This window comes from Loxodonta africana, chromosome Y (assembly GCF_030014295.1).
Source record: "Loxodonta africana isolate mLoxAfr1 chromosome Y, mLoxAfr1.hap2, whole genome shotgun sequence".
Taxonomy (NCBI): Eukaryota; Metazoa; Chordata; class Mammalia; order Proboscidea; family Elephantidae; genus Loxodonta; species Loxodonta africana.
In genome coordinates, this window is record NC_087370.1 from 19,180,621 (window position 1) to 19,201,502 (window position 20,882).

At 43.0% G+C, this 20,882-nt stretch overlaps 1 protein-coding gene across 4 annotated transcripts in view; it reads right to left on the bottom strand.

Annotated features, from left to right (window-relative positions):
- Positions 1–20,882, bottom strand: part of LOC135228988 (steryl-sulfatase-like) — a 196,341-nt gene that overhangs the window by 44,060 nt on the left and 131,399 nt on the right. For all 4 annotated transcript variants that reach the window (XM_064278727.1, XM_064278729.1, XM_064278728.1 and 1 more), the window contains exon 8: positions 17,025–17,162. In XM_064278727.1, the coding sequence (XP_064134797.1) occupies positions 17,025–17,162 (138 nt within the window). The remainder of the gene's footprint in view (positions 1–17,024; positions 17,163–20,882) is intronic.

Here is a 20,882-nt window from a genome sequence, read left to right on the forward strand (position 1 = left end):
AAAATATGTGTTGTAAATCCTAACTTCTATGCCTGTGGTTGGAGCCCTAGTGGTGCAGTGGTTAAGAGCTTCGCTGCTCACCAAGAGTCGGCAGTTTGAACCCACCAGGCACTCCTGGGAAATCCTATTGATAGCCAACACAGCCAGGATCTGCTTACCTGCTCTTCCTTCCATTAGCAAACAAAACTTTAGGTGAGGGCGAGGGGTATGGCTCAACTGGGAGCAGGCTACCTCCTGTCCATTGTCCTCAAAGCACTGGGTGTGGCTCAGTCCAGTCGAACCCAGTTTACTAGCCTACATGCTAAAGAAAAAAACGCAATTTGTCTTATGTGCCTGCAGGCCAAGATAACCTATGTAGTCCATAACGTTTGTATGTACTTCCTTGTGAGACACAACATAAAAAGTTCTGCCTCCCTTTGTTAGGGATGCTTGATTTGAGGTATATACCGCCTTGCTCCTTGCCTTCCCACTTGCAATAAATGCTCTTCCTCCCTCCTCACCTGGGTGCCAAGCAGGAGCAGCTTTGGGTAACACTATGGGGCAGTTCTACTTTGTCCTACAGGGTCACTATGAGTCGGAACTGGCTCGACAGTAATGGGTTTGGTTTGGGTTTGGGTATGCCTGTGGTTATAATCCCATTTGGGAATGGGTTGTCTTTGATATGTTAATGAGACAGGATTAGTGTAGGGTGTGTTTTGAGTCTATCTCTTCTGAGGTATAAAAAAACCAAAAACCAAACCCAGCACCGTCGAGTGTCGATTCCGACTCATAGCGACCCCATAGGACAGAGTAGAACTGCCCCATAGGGTTTCCAAGGAGCGCCTAGCAGATTCGAACTCCTGTCCCTTTGGTTAGCAGCCGTAGCACTTAACCACTACACCACCAGGGTTTCCTTTTGAGGTATAAGGGAGATTAAACAAGCAATGGAGAGAAGCAGAGATACGGGAAGAGAGATACCAAGCTACATGAAGATCACCCAGGAGCAGAAGCTCAAAGAGACAAGGACCTTCCCCCAGAGCTGAAAGAGAGAAAGAGAGAGACAGAGACAGAGAGAGCCTTCCCCTAGAGCTGGCACCCTAAATTCAGACTAAACTGTGAGAAAATCTTTTTCTGTTTGTTAAAGCCACCAATGAATGGTTTTTCTGTTACAGCAGCACTAGATAACTAAGATAATAATATTTTACTGTGTTTTCAGTGAAGTTTTACACAGCAGTTTAGGTTCCCATTCAGCAATTTCTACACGAATTGTTCAGCAACACTGGTCACATTCTTCACAATGTGTGAACATTCTCATTACTTCCCTTCTGGTTGTTCTGTTTCCATGCATCTAGTTTCCCTTCCTTCTTACATTCTCATCTTTGTTTTAAAATAATTGTTGAGGATTGTTCCCTTGCTCTTGATGTATGCCCTGCCTGGATTTGCCTCTCACTCCCAAATCATTTCTATCAACCCTTGAGAGCCTGGTCTACACGCCCCTTCCATTTCATTAAGCCTTGCATGATCACCACTGTGGACAATGTCTTCTTTCTTTCAGTTTCTAAGGCATTTCTCAAACTTTTATGGGATGTTGTAGCTGTTGTCAGGTGCTGTCAAGATGATTCTGACTCATAGTGGCCCCATGTGATAGAGTAGAACAGCCTCTTAGGGTTTTCTTGGCTGTAATCTTTATGGAAGCAGACCGGCAGGTCTTTCTCCTGTGGAGAGACTGGGTGGTTTGAACCCCCAACCTTTCAATCAGCAGCAATTAATTCTATGACTGTCTTATCACTCCTGGACCAATAGTACTTGAGAGCAGACTCTATCTAATTCACTGTTGAATCAACTGAGGTACCTTACAAATGGACAGTGCTCAACATCTGTTTTTGAATGAATGAAATAATGAGTTAATCAAGATAGATTATTGCTAGGAAAAAAAAAAGCCATACAGATGAGTGCTGCTATGGATTAAATTTTGTCCCCCAAAAATGTGTGTCAACTTGGCTAGGCCATGATTTCCAGTATTGTGTGGTTGTCCACCATTTTATCATCATGTGATTTTCCTATGTGTTGTAAATCCTATCTCTATGATGCTAATGAGGCAGGATTAGTGGCAGTTTTGTTAATGAGGCAGGACTCAATCTACAAGAGCGTATCTTGAGTCAATCTCTTTTGACATATAAAAGAGAGAAGTGAGCAGAGAGACAAGGGGACCTCAGTACCACCAGGAAAGAAGAGCCAGGAGCAGAGCATGTCCTTTGGACCCAGGGTCCCTGTGCTGAGAAGCTCCTAGACCAGGAGAAGATTGATGACAAGGGCCCTCCCCCAGATGTAAGACAGAGAGAAAGGCTTCCCCTGGAGCTGGTACCCAAATTTGGACTTCTAGCCTCCTAGGCTGTGAGAGAATAAGTTTCTCTTTGCTAAAGCCATTCACTTGTGGCGTTTCACTTATAGCAGCACCAGATGACTAAGAAATATGAATCACAAATTCATATTTCCAATGTCTTCTCATCCCTGAACTTTGCTAGGTGATTTTCATTTCCTCCATCAGTTCTGTAACCCAAAAGATCTCTTCGCTCCTCCAGAGTCTTACCAAACTCTGAACATCACCTTCCATTTCATCTAGGAAAAAGACCTCAAGAGCATGAACTACTTCAACTCCCTGCCCTCAGAGACCCCAATATATATATTGCTGACACATCCTTCCCACTTTTCCACCTCTTTGTCCCCAAATCCCCTCAGCCTTCCTCGCCCAGAACCATGCCCGATCACAGCGCTTCAATATGCTTCTTCTGAAAGTAAGACATTCACACACCCCATTATTCGACCACGCCTCCTGCCTTTGATGTGGCTTTCTCAACAATGCACCAAGACACTGCAATGTTTATCTTTGTGGTATTAATGCCATAACATTTTGTCCACTAAAGCCAATGCAATCAAATCAGCTGTCTCTGCCTTGTCCAAGGCTGATTATTCAGCAGTTTGGTTCCCTGCTTAAGTGTCAGCCCCTATCTCTCCAAGCAGCACTTCAGTTTTAGGGGTGTTTGCTGATTCTATCCTATCTGTTATGTCCCCACTCCCAGCTGAGAACACATAAAGCACCATCCCAATCACTTTTTTGCCAAAACCCTGAATTACGTGGTCTTCCCCAGAAAGACAGCAGTCCTCACTGAAAACGTCTATTCTGTGTAAATGCAGACTTCTCAGATTTGTGCTTCTTAGAAGAAACCCTACTGGGATGTTACCCCGAAACGAGGATGGCGAGACTTTGTCTGGCTTACTTTGGACACGTCATCAGAAAAGACCAATTGTCAGAAAATGACACCATTTTGGTAAAACAGAGGGTGAAAGAAAACGAGGAAAGCCCTCCATGAGGTGGGCTGACACAAGAGCCTCAACAACGGGCTCAGACACATCAGTGATCGCGGAGATGGCGCACGATCGGGCAACTTTTCATTCTGTCATACATCAGGTCAGCCTGGGTCGGCACCAATTTCATGGCAACTAACAACAATAGGATTGCTATTTTTTTTTTTTACTTTTATTATTATTATTATATTTTTTACTAACTTTTATTAAGCTTCAAGTGAACGTTTACAAATCAAGTCAGTCTGTCACATATAAGTTTACATACATCTTACTCCGTACTCCCACTTGCTCTCCCCCTAATGAGTCGGCCCTTTCAGTCTCTCCTTTCGTGACAATTTTGCCGGCTTCCCTCTCTCTCTATCCTCCCATCCCCTCTCCAGACAAGAGCTGCCAACACAATCTCAAGTGTCCACCTGATATAATTAGCTCACTCTTCATCAGCATCTCTCTCCCACCCACTGACCAGTCCCTTTCATGTCTGATGAGTTGTCTTCGGGGATGGTTCCTGTCCTGTGCCAACAGAACGTCTGGGGACCATGGCCGCCGGGATTCCTCTAGTCTCAGTCAGATCATTAAGTATGGTCTTTTTATGGGAATTTGGGGTCTGCATCCCACTGATCTCCTGCTCCCTCAGGGGTTCTCTGTTGTGCTCCCTGACAGGGCAGTCATCGATTGTGGCCGGGCACCAACTAGTTCTTCTGGTCTCAGGATGATGTAGGTCTCTGGTTTATGTGGCCCTTTCTGTCTCTTGGGCTCTTAGTTGCCGTGTGACCTTGGTGTTCTTCATTTTCCTTTGCTCCAGGTGGGTTGAGACCAATTGATGCATCTTAGATGGCCGCTTGTTAGCATTTAAGACCCCAGATGCCACATTTCAAAGTGGGATTCAGAATGTTTTCATAATAGAATTATTTTGCCAATTGACTTAGAAGTCCCCTTAAACCATGGTCCCCAAACCCCCGCCCTTGCTCCGCTGACCTTTGAAGCATTCATTTTATCCTGGAAACTTCTTTGCTTTTGGTCCAGTCCAATTGAGCTGACCTTCCATGTATTGAGTGTTGTCCTTCCCTTCACCTAAAGCAGTTCTTATCTACTAATTAATCAATAAAAAACCCTCTCCCCCCTCCCTCCCTCCCCACCTCGTAACCACAAAAGTATGTGTTCTTCTCAGTTTATACTATTTCTCAAGATCTTATAATAGTGGTCTTATACAATATTTGTCCTTTTGCCTCTGACTAATTTCACTCAGCATAATGCCTTCCAGGTTCCTCCATGTTATGAAATGTTTCAGAGATTCATCACTGTTCTTTATCGAAGCGTAGTATTCCATTGTGTGAATATACCACAATTTATTTACCCATTCATCTGTTGATGGACACCTTGGTTGCTTCCAGCTTTTTGCTATTGTAAACAGAGCTGCAATAAACATGGGTGTGCATATATCTGTTTGTGTGAAGGCTCTTGTTTCTCTAGGATATATTCCGAGGAGTGGGATTTCTGGGTTGTATGGTAGTTCTATTTCTAACTGTTGAAGATAACGCCAGATAGATTTCCAAAGTGGTTGTACCATTTTACATTCACACCAGCAGTGTATAAGAGTTCCAATCTCTCCGCAGTCTCTCCAACATTTATTATGTTGTGTTTTTTGGATTAATGCCAGCCTTGTTGGAGTGAGATGGAATCTCATTGTAGTTTTAATCTGCATTTCTCTAATGGCTAATGATCGTGAGCATTTTCTCATGTATCTGTTGGCTGCCTGAATATCTTCTTTAGTGAAGTGTGTGTTCATCTCCTTTGCCCACTTCTTGATTGGGTTGTTTGTCTTTTTGTGGTTGAGTTTTGATAGAGTCATGTAGATTTTAGAGATCAGGCGCTGGTCGGAGATGTCATAGCTGAAAATTCCTTCCCAGTCTGTAGGTGGTCTTTTTACTCTTTTGGTGAAGTCTTTAGATGAGCATAGGTGTTTGATTTTTAGGAGCTCCCAGTTATCGGGTTTCTCTTCATCATTTTTGGTAATGTTTTGTATTCTGTTTATGCCTTGTATTGGGGCTCCTAGGGTTGTCCGTATTTTTTCTTCCATGATCTTTATCGTTTTAGTCTTTATGTTTAGGTCTTTGATCCACCTGGAGTTAGTTTTTGTGCATGGTGTGAGGTATGGGTCCTGTTTCATTTTTTTTGCAAATGGATATCCAGTTATGCCAGCACCATTCGTTAAAAACACTATGTTTTCCCCAATTAACTGACACTGGGCCTTTGTCAAATATCAGCTGCTCATACGTGGATGGATCTATGTCTGGGTTCTCAATTCTGTTCCATTGGTCTATGTGCCTGCTGTTGTACCAGTACCAGGCTGTTTTGACTACTGTGGCTGTATAATAGCTTCTGAAATCAGGTAGAGTGAGGCCTCCCACTTTCTTCTTCTTTTTCAGTAATGCTTTGCTTATCCGGCGCTTCTTTCCCTTCCATATGAAATTGGTGATTTGTTTCTCTATCCCCTTAAAATATGACATTGGAATTTGGATCGGAAGTGCGTTATATGTATAGATGGCTTTTGGTAGAATAGACATTTTTACTATGTTAAGTCTTCCTATCCATGAGCAAGGTATGTTTTTCCACTTAAGTATGTCCTTTTGAATTTCTTGTAGTAGAGCTTTGTAGTTTTCTTTGTATAGGTCTTTTACATCCTTGGTAAGATTTATTCCTAAGTATTTTATCTTCTTGGGGGCTACTGTGAACGGTATTGATTTGGTGATTTCCTCTTCGGTGTTCTTTTTGTTGATGTAGAGGAATCCAAGTGATTTTTGTATGTTTATTTTATAGCCTGAGACTCTGCCAAACTCTTCTATTAGTTTCAGTAGTTTTCTGGAGGATTCCTTAGGGTTTTCTGTGTATAAGATCATGTCATCTGCAAAGAGTGATAACTTTACTTCCTCCTTGCCAATCTGGATACCTTTTATTTCTTTGTGTAGCCTAATTGCCCTGGCTAGGACTTCTAGCACAATGTTGAATAAGAGCGGTAATAAAGGGCATCCTTGCCTGGTTCCCGTTCTCAAGGGAAATGCTTTCAGGTTCTCTCCATTTAGAGTGATATTGGCTGTTGGCTTTGCGTAGATGCCCTTTATTATGTTGAGGAATTTTCCTTCCATTCCTATTTTGGTAAGAGTTTTTATCGTGAATGGGTGTTGGACTTTGTCAAATGCCTTTTCTGCACCAATTGATAAGATCATGTGGTTTTTGTCTTTTGTTTTATTTATGTGATGGATTACATTAATGGTTTTTCTGATATTAAACCAGCCTTGCATACCTGGTATAACTCCTACTTGATCAGGGTGAATTATTTTTTTGATGTGTTGTTGGATTCTATTGGCTAGAATTTTGTTGAGGATTTTTGCATCTATGTTCATGAGGGATATAGGTCTATAATTTTCTTTTTTTGTAATGTCTTTACCTGGTTTTGGTATCAGGGAGATGGTGGCTTCATAGAATGAGTTGCGTAGTATTCCGTCCTTTTCTATGCTTTGAAATACCTTCAGTAGTAGTGGTGTTAACTCTTCTCTGAAAGTTTGGTAGAACTCTGCAGTGAAGCCGTCCGGGCCAGGGCTTTTTTTTGTTGGGAGTTTTTTGATTACCGTTTCAATCTCTTTTTTTGTTATGGGTCTATTTAGTTGTTCTACTTCTGAATGTGTTAGTTTAGGTAGGTAGTGTTTTTCCAGGAATTCATCCATTTCTTCTAGGTTTTCAAATTTGTTAGAGTACAATTTTTCGTAATAATCTGAAATGATTCCTTTAATTTCATTTGGTTCTGTTGTGATGTGGTCCTTCTCGTTTCTTATGCAGGTTATTTGTTTCCTTTCCTGTATTTCTTTAGTCAGTCTAGCCAATGGTTTATCAATTTTGTTATTTTTTTCAAAGAACCAGCTTTTGGCTTTGTTAATTCTTTCAATTGTTTTTCTGTTCTCTGATTCATTTAGTTCAGCTCTAATTTCTATTATTTGTTTTCTTCTGGTGCCTGATGGATTCTTTTGTTGCTCACTTTCTATTTGTTCAAGTTGTAGGGACAGTTCTCTGATTTTGGCTCTTTCTTCTTTTTGTATGTGTGCATTTATCGATATAAATTGGACTCTGAGCACTGCTTTGGCTGTGTCCCAGAGGTTTTGATAGGAAGTATTTTCATTCTCGTTGCATTGTATGAATTTCCTTATTCCCTCCTTGATGTCTTCTATAACCCCGTCTTTTTTTCAGGAGGGTATTGTTCAGTTTCCAAGTATTTGATTTCTTTTCCCTAGTTTTTCTGTTATTGATTTATAGTTTTATTGCCTTGTGGTCTGAGAAGATGCTTTGTAATATTTCGATGTTTTGGACTCTGCAAAGGTTTGTTTTATGACCTAATATGTGGTCTATTCTAGAGAATGTTCCATGTGCGCTAGAAAAAAAAGTATACTTTGCAGCGGTTGGGTGGAGAGTTCTGTATAAGTCAATGAGGTCAAGTTGGTTGACTGTTGTAAGTAGGTCTTCCGTGTCTCTATTGAGCTTCTTACTGGATGTCCTGCCCTTCTCCGAAAGTGGTGTGTTGAAGTCTCCTACTATAATTGTGGAGGTGTCTATCTCACTTTTCAATTCTGTTAAAATTTGATTTATGTATCTTGCAGCCCTGTCACTGGGTGCATAAATATTTAATATGGTTATGTCTTCCTGATCAATTGTCCCTTTTATCATTATATAGTGTCCTTCTTTATCCTTTGTGGTGGATTTAAGTCTAAAGTCTATTTTGTCAGAAATTAATATTGCTACTCCTCTTCTTTTTTGCTTGATATATTTTTTCCATCCTTTGAGTTTTAGTTTGTTTGTGTCTCTAAGGTGTGTCTCTTGTAGGCAGCATATAGATGGATCGTGTTTCTTTATCCAGTCCGTGACTCTCTGTCTCTTTATTGGTGCATTTAGTCCATTTACATTCAGTGTAATTATAGATAAATAAGTTTTTAGTGCTGTCATTTTGATGCCTTTTTATGTGTGTTGTTGACAATTTCATTTTTCCACATACTTTTTTGTGCTGAGATGTTTTTCTTAGTAAATTGTGAGATCCTTATTTTCGTAGTGTTTGACTTTATGTTAGTTGAGTTGTTACGTTTTTCTTGGCTTTTATCTTGAGTTATGGAGTTGTTATACCTCTTTGTGGTTACCTTATTATTTACCCCTATTTCTCTAAGTAAAAACCTAACTTGTATTGTTCTATATCGCCTTGTATCGCTCTCCATATGGCAGTTCAATGCCTCCTGTATTTAGTCCCTCTTTTTGATTATTGTGATCTTTTACCTATTGACTTCCATGATTCCCTGTTATGTGTATTTTTTTTAAATTAATCTTAATTTGTTTGTTTTTGTGATTTCCCTATTTGAGTTGATATCAGGACGTTCTGTTTTGTGATCTTGTGTTGTGCTGGTATCTGATATTATTGGTTTTCTGACCAAACAATATCCTTTAGTATTTCTTGTAGCTTTGGTTTGGTTTTTGCAAATTCTCTAAACTTGTGTTTATCTGTAAATATCTTAATTTCGCCTTCATATTTCAGAGAGAGTTTTGTTGGATATATGATCGTTGGCTGGCAGTTCTTCTCCTTCCGTGTTCTGTATATGTCATCCCATTCCCTTCTTGCCTGCATGGTTTCTGCTGAGTAGTCTGAACTTATTCTTATTTATTTTCCCTTGAAGGAGACCTTTCTTTTCTCCCTGGCTGCTTTTAAAATTTTCTCTTTTTCTTTGGTTTTGGCGAGTTTGATGATAATATGTCTTGGTGTTTTTCTTTTTGGATCAGTCTTAAATGGGGTTCGATAAGCATCTTGGATAGATATCCTTTCGTCTTTCATGATGTCAGGGAAGTTTTGTGTCAGGAGTTCTTCAACTATTTTCTCTGTGTTTTCTGTCCCCCCTCCCTGTTCTGGGACTCCAATCACACGCAAGTTATCCTTCTTGATAGATTCCCACATGATTCTTAGGGTTTCTTCATTTTTTTAAATTCTTTTATCTGATTTTTTTTCAGCTATGTTGGTGTTGATTCCCTGGTCCTCCAGATGTCCCAGTCTGCATTCTAATTGCTCGAGTCTGCTCCTCTTACTTCCTATTGCATTGTCTAATTCTGTAATTTTATTGTTAATCTTTTGGATTTCTACATGCTGTCTCTCTATGGACTCTTGCAACTTATTAATTTTTCCACTATGTTCTTGAATAATCTTTTTGAGTTCTTCAACAGTTTTATCAGTGTGTTCCTTGGCTTTTTCTGCAGTTTGCCTTATTTCGTTTCTGATGTCTTGAAGCGTTCTGTAAATTAGTTTTTTATATTCTGTATCTGATAATTCCAGGATTGTATCCTCATTTGGGAAAGATTTTGATTCTTTTGTTTGGGGGGTTGGAGAAGCTGTCATGGTCTGCTTCTTTATGTGGTTTGATATGGACTGCTGTCTCCGAGCCATCACTGGGAAACTAGTTTTTCCAGAAAATCCGCTAAAAAAAAATGCAGTCAGATCCCTATCAGAATTGCCTTTGGATTATAACTGCCACCTTGTTCCCTGTAAGGATGAAAGTCTGAGGTTTGGATCGTATATGCTTGGCTGTAGCTGGTTATGTATTTTTAGTCCAATTAGGGGTGGATTTTTGGTCCCTGGGTTTTTTTTTGTTGTTGTTGTTCCTTCTCTCAGGCCGAAAGAGTGGGTTAGGAAAAGACCAAAAGAAAAAAAAAGGGGGGGGGGCGGGAAGCAAAGCCGCCTCGGAGCCAGAGGAGCCGTTCTCCCTCTGGCTCAGGCAATTCAGATGTTAAGGAAGCCGCCTGGGGAGAGTGGGGGAGGGATCAGAGAGATAGGAGAGTAGCACCTCAGAATATAGCCTGAGTTGCTTGTCTTGCTTGGAATGACTATTATATCTGAGATTCCCGCGGGGCGCGTCGCCTATGTGTGCTGGCTGTGTGGAGATTGCCCCCGGGGGGTCTGGCCTGCTGAAGTCACGGTCAGATCCTTCTCTGCCAGCCCCATGCCCAGCGCCAAGGTTCCCCTGCTGGGACGGTGCTCTCTCGACTCCAAAATCAGTCGCTGCCTCCTGGGGACTTCTCGTCCTGCCAGCCGCGTCGCCGTACCGCCTCCAAGAACCGCCTGGGCCACCTCCCGGGGTTAGTTCAGGTGAGTGGAGCAGCTCCCCGTGCTTGTGCCGTGACCGCGTGTCCCGGCTGGGACGCTGCTCTCCCCGCTCCAAGACCAGTCGCTGCCTCCCAGGGACTTCTCCCACCGGCTGCGTCGCCACGCCGCCTGCGCGAACCGGCTGGTCCCCCTCCCGGGGTGAGTTCAGGGGAGTGGAGTAGCTCTCTGTGCTTGTGCCGTGCCTGAGCCCAGTCAAAATCCCGGCGGGACGGTTCCCCGGCTGGGACGCTGCTCTCCCCGCTCCAAGACCAGTCACTGCCTCCCCGGGACTTCTCCCACCGTCTGTGTCGCCACGCCGCCCGCGCAAACCAGCTGGGCCCCCTCCTGGGGTGAGTTCGGGGGGTAGGGCTGGGCCCCTTGTTTGTGCCATCTGCTCCCCTGGGCTCTGCCCTAAATTGGGCGCGAAAGGTTACCTGACTGGTATGCTGGCTCCAGGCTCTGAAAACAATCGCTGCTTCCCCATATTTGTTCGTTCTCCGTCTCTAAATCTGAGTTTGTTGTTCAGGGTTCGTAGATTGTTATCAATGTGATGGATTCACTTGTTTTTCCGAGTCTTTGTTGCAAGAGGGATCCGAGGTAGCGTCTACCTAGTCCGCCACCTTGGCCCCGCCTCCCAGGATTGCTATTTTAAGAGTTGTTGTTGAAGCCCTGGTGGCACACTGGTTAACAGCTTGGCTGCTAACCAAAAGGTCAGCAGTTCAAATCCACCACCCGCTCCTTGGAAACCCTATGGAGCAGTTCTACTCTGCCCTATAGGGTCACTACGAGTCGGAATTGACTTGATGGCAATGGGTTTGGTCTTTGTTTTTTTTTGTTTTTGGATTTGTTGTTGATAGTTGCCATCTAGTCGATTCAGACTCATGGTGATTCCCTGTGTGTAAAGCAGAACCGCTCTATAGAGTTTTCAAGGCTGTCACCTCTCAGAAGCAGATCAACAGGCCTTTCTTCCGCAGCACCTGAGTGAGTTAGAACAGCCACACTTTGGGCTAGCAGTTGAGTGCATAACCATCTGCTCCACCCAAGGACTTCTTATTGTAAGAGAGTGATACTCAAATGCAACTGTGGTCCCAACCCTCTCCCATGGTCCTATGTGTCACATTGATGTTTCACACACTTCTGGAGTCCCCTCCTCACCTCACCACACCCAACCTCCTTCAGCAGATAACTTCCTCTTCCTTCCGCAGAGAGAAAACTGAAGGCTTCACTTGGGAACACCCTCAACTTCAGCCACTAAACATTGAAACCCATCAGCATTTGCTCTCCTCGCTCCTTTGTATAGAAGACAAGGTCTCTCCCCCTTCCAATGACTAATCCTCCATAGACAGATTGGGTTTCATCTCCCATCACCTCCTCAGGAATTTGACATTCTCTATCATCTCTTGTATCTTAAAATAGACTCCAACATTCCCTGATAAATATTTCCTCCTTTCTCTGCCTACCTTGCCGAATTTCCTAAAACAATTTGAAAAACTTCTCTCCTTCTACCACCCGACTCCATCTGACCCCTGCCTTCACCTCTCCACTGGAAACGGACTTAGTAACATCACAAGTGACCATCATGTGCCTTAAATACAGCGGACTCTTTGGGTTCTCATCTTTACATGGCCTTCCAGCAGCATTTGTTTCTACTGAACACGCCCTTCCCATAATCTTTTCTTCTTTCCCGGTTTCCTTCCAATGTCACCAACCACTCTCTCCCTGTCACTCTTTTTTTTATTATATCAACATCTTTCAGCTCACATTTTATGTTAAAGTTCCTCAATATTTGCCCCTTGACCTTCTTCTCTTCTTACCCTTAATGGTCTCATGCTTTCTCCCCATGTAATCCTAATATGGATCTCTGCCCACAAGTCCTAATTCCATGAAGGGTACCTCTATCCACACAACCACGCAAGCCATAAACCTGGGAGGCAACCCTGGCTTCTGCTTTGCCTTCAAGTCCGATATCCAGTCAACTGCCAATACCAACGGGTTCACCAATGGGTTTATCATGCTCTTCCATCTCCTTCTTCACCCAGTTAAATTCTAAATCCTTAAAACCCAAGCTCGAATATTTCCTCATTCACGTATCCAGTCAACAAGTATTTCATAAAACATGTCAGGTACTGTGTTCTAGGTTCTCGGGATAGAGAGCTTGCACTCTAACATACTTACTAGGTGCACTGACAAAGTACTGGTTTGTTTTCTCACCACAAGAATCCCTTATGCTATTGCTATACTAACAATACTATTTTCCCAATTCTAAAGATGAGGAAATGGATATACATAGACCTCGTGTAACAAGGCCACACAAATAATAAGTGGCAGGGTTAGGATGCAAACCCAGGTGAACATGGATGGATGGATAGATAGATGGATGGGTGGGTGGATGGATGGATGAATTCGGACTGCTAGCTTCCTAAACTGTGAGACAATAAAATTCTGTTTGTGAAAGCCATCCACTTGTGGTATTTCTGTTACAGAAGCACTAGATAACTAAAACAGGCTCCAAGGAAGGGTCACGGCCAGGTGACTGAGGAGTGACCAGAACTCAGAATAGGTCATGAGCTTGGATGAAACCATCTGGAGTGTGTGGAGACAGACGGTGTCTTAGTCTCCTGCTGCTGCTATAACAAACACCACAAAGGAGTGGCTTTATTGAACAGCAATTTATTTTCTCACAGTTCTGGAGGCCAGGAGTTCAAATTCATGGCAGCAGCTCTTGGGGAAGGCTCTCTCTCTGTGGACTCTGTGGGAAGGCCCTCTCCAGCTTCTGTTCTGGGTTCTGTGGCGATCCCCGCATGGTATCTTCCTCTCCTTTTGTGCTTGCTTCTCTGTGCCCAATCTGCTCTTTTTATATCTCAGAGGTGATTTAGGTTTAAGACACACCCTACACTGATACAACCTCACTAACCTAATAAAAACCCCAATCCCAAAATCCTAACCCCTATACCTCCTAATCCTAGGATTAGGATTTCAACACATATTTTTGGGGTGTCTTAGTTATCTGGAAACACTGGTGCATAGTGGCTAAGAATTCGGCTGCTAACTAAAAGGTAGGTAGTTTGAATCCACCAGGTGCTCCTTGGAAACCCTACGGGGCATTTCTACTCTGTCCCATACGGTTGCTGTGACTAGTAATTGGCTCTATGGCAATGGGTTCTTAGTTATCTAGTGCTGATGTAACAGAAATACCACAAGTGGATGGCTTTAACAAAGAGAAATTTATTCTCTCACAGTCTAAGAGGCTAGAAGTCCAAATTCAGGATGCCAGCTCTATGGGAAGGCTTTCTCTCTCTATCAGCTCTGGGGAAAGGTTCTCCTTGTCATCAATCTTCCCCGTCGAGGAGCTTCTCAGAGCAGGGACCCCCAAACCAAAGGACACACTATTCTGGCTCTTGCTTCTTGGTGGTATAAGGCCCCACTGTCTCTCTGCTTGCTTCTCTCTTTCACATGTCAAAAGACACAATCTAATCTTGTAGATTGAGTCCTGTCTCATTAACATAACTGCCTCTAATCCTGCCTCATAACATCGTAAAGGTAGGACTTACAACACATAGGAAAATCACTTCAGATGACAAAATGGCAGACAGTCACACAATTCTGGGAATAATGGCCTAGCCAAGTTGACACACATTTCTGGGGGATGCAATTCAATGCATAACAGAAGGGTAGGAGGTCCAGGACAGAGCGCCAGAGCCCTCCACCTTTGAAAGGTTGGCCAGAAGAGAAGCCAGCAATGTAATCTGGGAAGGAGCACCCACAAGTTAGTTTAAACCTCTTTCTGCAAGGAGAATCCCCAAGGTGCTGAACACCCTGGTGCACACATTAAGCAAAGGCCGGATGGCGACGTTTGCTCCTTTGATATCAAACAAAAAAACCCAAGCCTGTTGCCATCGTGGCAATTCTGACTCATAGCGACCCTACAGGACACAGTAGAACTGCCCCATAGAGTTTCCAAGGAGCATGTGGTAGATTTGAACTGCTAACTTTTTTAGTTAGGAGCAGAGTGCTTAACTACTTACAACACCAGGGTTTCCTAAAACCAAAAAACCAAACCCACTGCCGTCGAGTCTATTCCGACTCATAGCAACTACAAATTGCAGGAGTATTGGCTTGAGCTCCTTGTCAACTACCTAGACACAGGTAATAATGGAGAGTGAAAGAGTTCTCAAGACTCGCCTGCCCACCTGAGCTAAACAGACCCCAATACCTGGCCAGAGGCAGGAACACAACTGGACAGCCACAACCCATGTTTCACAACAGAGAGAATTTCAGATTGCCAGGAAATCCCAAATCCTGTTAGTTGAAAGCTGTGGTTTCTACTCCCAAGTCTCAAAGTAGCAACATGAGCTTTTTCAACATTTCCCAAGGCCCAGTGGAACTTGTGGAGTCCCTGGGTGTTACAGAGGGTGAACGCGCTCAGCAGCCGACTGAAAGGTTGGAGGTTCCAGGCCACCTGAGGTGCCTCGGGAGAAAAAATCAGCCGTTGGAAACACTACAGAGCACAGTTCTACTCTGAAACACACGGCGGGGCTGTGAGTCGAAATCAATTAAACAGCAACTCGTTCTGTTTCAGGGGTAGAATTTGCGCATTTATGATGCCACAGGCTGATGGAGAGGGTATGGGACTTTTTCATCGTTTGTTATTTATCTGGCTCTTGATGGAAATCATAATAACTCAGCAGGGGAATGCTGCCAAATTAATTAGAAACGAATGGAGTGATTCACTAATTCTTCAGGGGGAGAAACAGATTTTTACCTATGAAACTAGTTTTATTAGGTGGATGAAGTCACTTTAAGCATATGGACAGTAGGAAAAGTATCTTAAAAGGGTCTCAGAAGTAACTATCCTAGGAACTACTATATGACGGGCTTATTGCCAAGATTTCTAGAATTTGGCCACAATTACATTCAAAATATTCATATGAGCCTACCCTACCTCCTAATCTCTCATGCTAGTGTCTTTGGACGGATGACATTTACTCATACCTAAATCTAAGCAGGACAATCACAATGCAAACACATTTCCTTAAATAAATAAATAAGAAGAAAAACAATTAGCAATGCCACTAACCAGTAACCAGCTGCTGTCGGGTGGATTCTGACTCATGGAGATTACATGTATGTTAGAGTAGAACTATGCTCCAGAGGGTTTTCTTTTTATTTTTTTAAATAATATTTTATAGTATTTTTGGTGAAGGTTTACAGAGCAGTTTAGGATTCCATTCAACAATTTCTACACAGGTTGTTCAGTGACGTTGGTTACATTCTTCACAATGGGTGAACATGCTCGTTATTTCCGTTCTGGTTGTTCTGTTTCCATTCATCTAGTTTCCCTCACCCCCTTACATTCTCATCTTTGTTTTAAAGTAATTGTTGGCCGTTTGGTCTCAAATAGGTGATTTTTTAAAGGAGTGCAGTACTCCAGAGGGTTTTCAGTGGCCAATTTCTCAGAAGTAGATAGTCAGGCCTTTTGCCCGAGACATCTCTGAGTGTACTCAAATGTCTAATCTTTCGATTAGCATCCAAGAGCAGCCGAGTGTGTTAATGGTTTGCGCCACCCAGGGACTCCATCATGCTACTTTTTGTTGTTGTTGTTGTGTGCCATCAGGCAGATTCTAACTCACAGTAACTCTATAAGACAGAGTAGAACCGTCCCATAGGGATTCCCAGGCTATAATCTTTACAGCGGCAGGTTGCCAGGTCTCTTCTCCCTCGGAGCCACTGATGGGTTCAAATCACCAACCTTCTGCTTAGCAGCCAAGTGCTTAACCATTACACCACCAGGACTCCTCTTTACCCCATAACTTTAAATCATTAGTTTTTAAATGCAGTCGGACAGCAAGCATGCAATGTTGCTATGACAAAAAATAACCTGTTGGATTTTGTAGAAGGGTGATTCAATCCTAACCATTCCATCAAATTAGCTGATAGATTTCATTAGTGAGATAGATTTGACTGAGGAATACAGTAGAATAACCAAGTTCAAATAAAAAAAAGCTCTTTTGAAGAGGCTTTGATTTCAAATTGAAGGCATTATTGCTCAGAAAGGATGCTCCTTTGATCTAGGGGTTAAACAGCATGACCCCTCTGCAACTGTGTAAACAGCTGGTGTGCATTCGAATTCACAGCTTAAGAGCTTTTGCTAGTCAAGAACGTCTGCCTTGAGCATTATGCTCTTGTAAGGACCATCTACGTGGGACCAACCTGATGACAGCAACCCGAAAGATGAGATAGGAACCTTACGGGGCAGTGAGTTTACGTGAGTGGGAGGAACAACTCAGAAAAGGAGGATGAGGATGGTTGCACAACCTGAAGTGCGTCATCAACGTTACGAATTGTACACATAGAAACTGTTGAATTGGTGTGTGTTCTGCTGTGTATGTTTTCAAGAACGACAACAAAAATAAAATAAATTATTAAAAAAAAAAAAGTCTTTGGCCACTTCCCATAACTAGAAGGAGGCCATGTCATTCTTTGAGGGCTTTGCAACCACATTGCATATGGCGCGTCTCACCTTTATAGATCCCGTTGCTCCCACCATGAACCTCTCCTTTGGGGGTCACTTCTTCTACATGCGCTCCCTGGTCTGATGAAAAGTAGACGAGGGTGTTATCAGCCAGCTTCATCTCATCCAGAACATTCAAGACCTGCCCTAAAGGGGAGAAAACACTCAATTTTAACACAGTCCAATCTTCACAGAACAAAGGGAGATGTTTGTCCTGACTGACTCAATGGCTCATCTGTTAAATGGAAATGGGAAGAAAATGCAATATACAATACACAGTGTGAGAGACACTCATTTTGCTTAGATCCACAACCAACGTCCATGAACACAGCAGTCAAGAAATCAAATGGCTTAGTGCGCTGGGCAAATCTGCTGCACAAAAACCTAAAACCGAAACCCACTGCCATCAAGTCTATTCCGATGCATAGAGACCCTACAGGACAGAGCAGAACTGCCCCATATTGTTTCCAAGGAGTGGCTGGTGGGTTTAAACTGTTGACCTTTTGGTTAGCAGCTGAACTCTTAATCACTATGGCAACCTCTTTAAAAGCCAAAAAAGCAAAGATTTCACTTTGATGGAAAACGCTGGTGGTGTAGTGGTGAAGAGCTACACTTGCTAACCAAAAGGTCAGCAGTTCAAATTCACCAGGCACTCCTCGGAAACCCTATGAGGCAGTTCTACCCTGTCCTATATGGTCGCTATGAGTCGGAATAGACTTGATGACAATGGCTTAATAGCTTCACTTTGATGACTAAGGTACACCTGACCCTTGGTATTCTCAATAGCCTTGTACGCATGTGAAAGCTGGACAATAAACAATAAGGACAGAAGAAGAATTGATGCGTTCGAATTACAGTGTTGTCGGAAGAACAAACAAATCTATCTTGGAAGAAATACAACCAGAATGTTCCTTAGAAGTGAAGAAGTGAGGATGGTGAGACTTCATCTCATGTACTTTGGACATGTTATCAAGAAGGATCAGTCCCTGGAGAAGGACATCAAGCTTGGTAAAATAGAAGGTCAGTGAAAAAGAGGAAAAGAGGAGGACCCTCAACAAGATGAATCGACCCAGTGGCTGCAACAATGGACTCAAACATAGAAATGACTGTGAAGATGGTGCAGGGCCAGGCAACATTTCATCCTGTTGTACACAGGGTCACTATGCGTTGGAGCTGATTCGATAACACCTAACGACAACTCAGTCAACAATATACAAGGCAACACAGAAATGTGCTTGTGTATTGGAACCTGTTCATGCTGACCCTGTGAGGAGGTGAGATGTGATTTAGAACGTCCTCCTAATTACAGGACATAGGCAGGGTTCTTGGCAAAGACACCAGGAAGATTCAGTCATCGCATTAAGTGTCATTTAGAAGCATCATTGGAGTGGATCTGTAGAGACAGCCAACGAAATATTCTAGAAAATATCAGGCTCATGGATCATGCTCCACTTGAAGGAAGGTGGCAGAGAGAGCAGCCAACTTGTCATTCTCATCAGCCTGTGATGGCACTAAGGTTATAAAGAAGTCTATTATTTTTCCTTAGTGAACAGGAAAAATGGAGCCCTAGTGGCACAATGGTTATGCACTCTACTGCAAACCTAAAGGTCAGTGGTTTGAAGCCACCAGCGGCTTCACAGGAGAAAAGACCTGGTGATCTGCTCCTGTAAAGATTACAGCTGAAGACACCCTATAACGCTTTCATGACTCATGAACATGTGGCAACCCACCTATTTTTATGCCTCTGGAGTTCTTTGGGAGTACACTTTTCCTGCTGAAAGTATTTGCTTCCCTTCAGCAGTGGGGACTTGTGTAACGGTGAAGGGCAAAAGAAACATTCACTGAAGCAAAATAGCTGGGGTATTAGACAAAAGTGGAGGTGCCTCATGTACCCAAATGGAAGGCACCTCACAATAAAGCCTGCTACCCAAGACCAGTGGATCAGACAGGCTCCCTTAATATTTCTCAAAATCCATATTACCAACCAAAAATTTAAATAGACTCAATGACTCAGCATGAATCCCACTACTGAAAAGGTATGGCATCAAGAAAAAATTCAAAGCAGAAAATTATTAGATCTTGAAAGGGATCGGGGAATTCTACTCTGTTGCATGGGGTCTCTGTGAGTCAGAAATCAACTTGATGGCACCCAATAACAACAAGAACAACAACAACATTGAATGGGAAAGCTGAAACCTCAGTTTTCCTCTTAATAGGAACAAGTATGACCGGAAATATTTTATGACTATCCTTTGTTAACACTTACAATAAACACCCAAATCTGAAACAGTGTATCCAAACTAGATGGTGCCTGGCTACCACCACTGACTTCTCTGACAGAGATCACAATAGAGGGTCCCAGACAGAGCTGGAGAAAAATGGAGAACAAAATTCTAACTCACAAAAAAAGACCAGACTTACTGGTCTGACAGAGACTGGAAAAGCCCTGAGAGTATGGTCCCCAGACACCCTTTCAGCTCAGTAATGAAGTCACTCCTGAGGTTTACCCTTCAGCCAAAGATTGGACAGGCCCATGGAACAAAACAAGACTAAAGGGGCACACCAGCCCAGGGGCAAGGACTAGAAGGCAAGAGGGAACAGGAAAGCTGGTAATGGGGAACCAAGGTCGAGAAGCAACCATGTTGACATGTCATGGGGTTGTTAACCAATGTCATAAAACAATACACGTACTACGTGCTTAATGAGAATCTAGTTTGTTCTGTAAACGTTCATCTACAGTACAATTAAAAAAGAAAAAAGTGCAGCCATTGAAAAGCCTACGGAGCAGAATTCTACTCTGACACACACCACACACACCGGGTAGCCATGAGTCAGAGTGGATCCGACAGCAACTGCTTTATTCATCTTCACACACCCAGCGTGCTTTGACCTGGTGATTCTGAATTCAAGTAGATGCATTTCAGCTGTAGGCTCAAGTGGTGCAAACGGTTAAGTGCTCACTGAAAGATTGGTGGTTCAAACCCTCTGGGAGGCACGTCAGGAGAAAGGCCTGGTGATCTACTTCTGAAAAATCAGCCACCGAAAACCCTACGAAGCACAGTTGTACTCTGACACACGAGGGGCTGCCATGAGTTGGAGCTGACTCCAGGGCAACGGGTAACTGGTACACAAGCTGGGCTGTCCGTTAAAGGCTGGGGCAGGCTCAGGGACAGCTCTTGCTGGCATCTCACTCTCTGTCCAAGCCACCCGCATCTCCTAGTTACAGTTCCTCTCTCGGCTACTCTCGTCTCCAGACAAACTCGCACTGGCATTTATCATACAGAATCCTTGTCCTAAAACATGCTGCATCCTGCCCCAACCTATTATGGTTCCCTGAACATTGTCCCCTAATTGCAAACAAACATCCTAACGTATTTACCTTCTCCCCATCCATGTTTCTGACTCGTTGCCTAGCGTGATAACTTTATCTCCGCCATCAAAGGTGCCATTTACGACCAGGCTGGAATTAAAACAAGAGAATGTAGCCGAGCTCACATGAGTGTATACACGGCCCTGAAACCCACACTCTGGATTCTGTCCTGTTTAAGTTTTAAGGCAGAATCTCATTTGTAAAGCCCAGAGACCATTAAACCATTTAACTTTTCATAAGATGGATCCTATAAAGGGGTAACCTATTTCTCTCTGAAAAATTCTGAACAGACGTCTCCCGTGGGGGAAAAGACAGCTGTATTATTCTTGTTTCCAGAGCTATCCATCGCACGGCTGAGGTCCACAAATAGGATTTTTTAGCAAGGCTCTCAAGGTGTAATGATACCAATTTATTTCAGATGATAGTTTTGAATTACCAATTGTGGGCTGCAGGATAGCTTATAAATGAAATGTTTTCTTTCCAGAGTGTTCTTACAT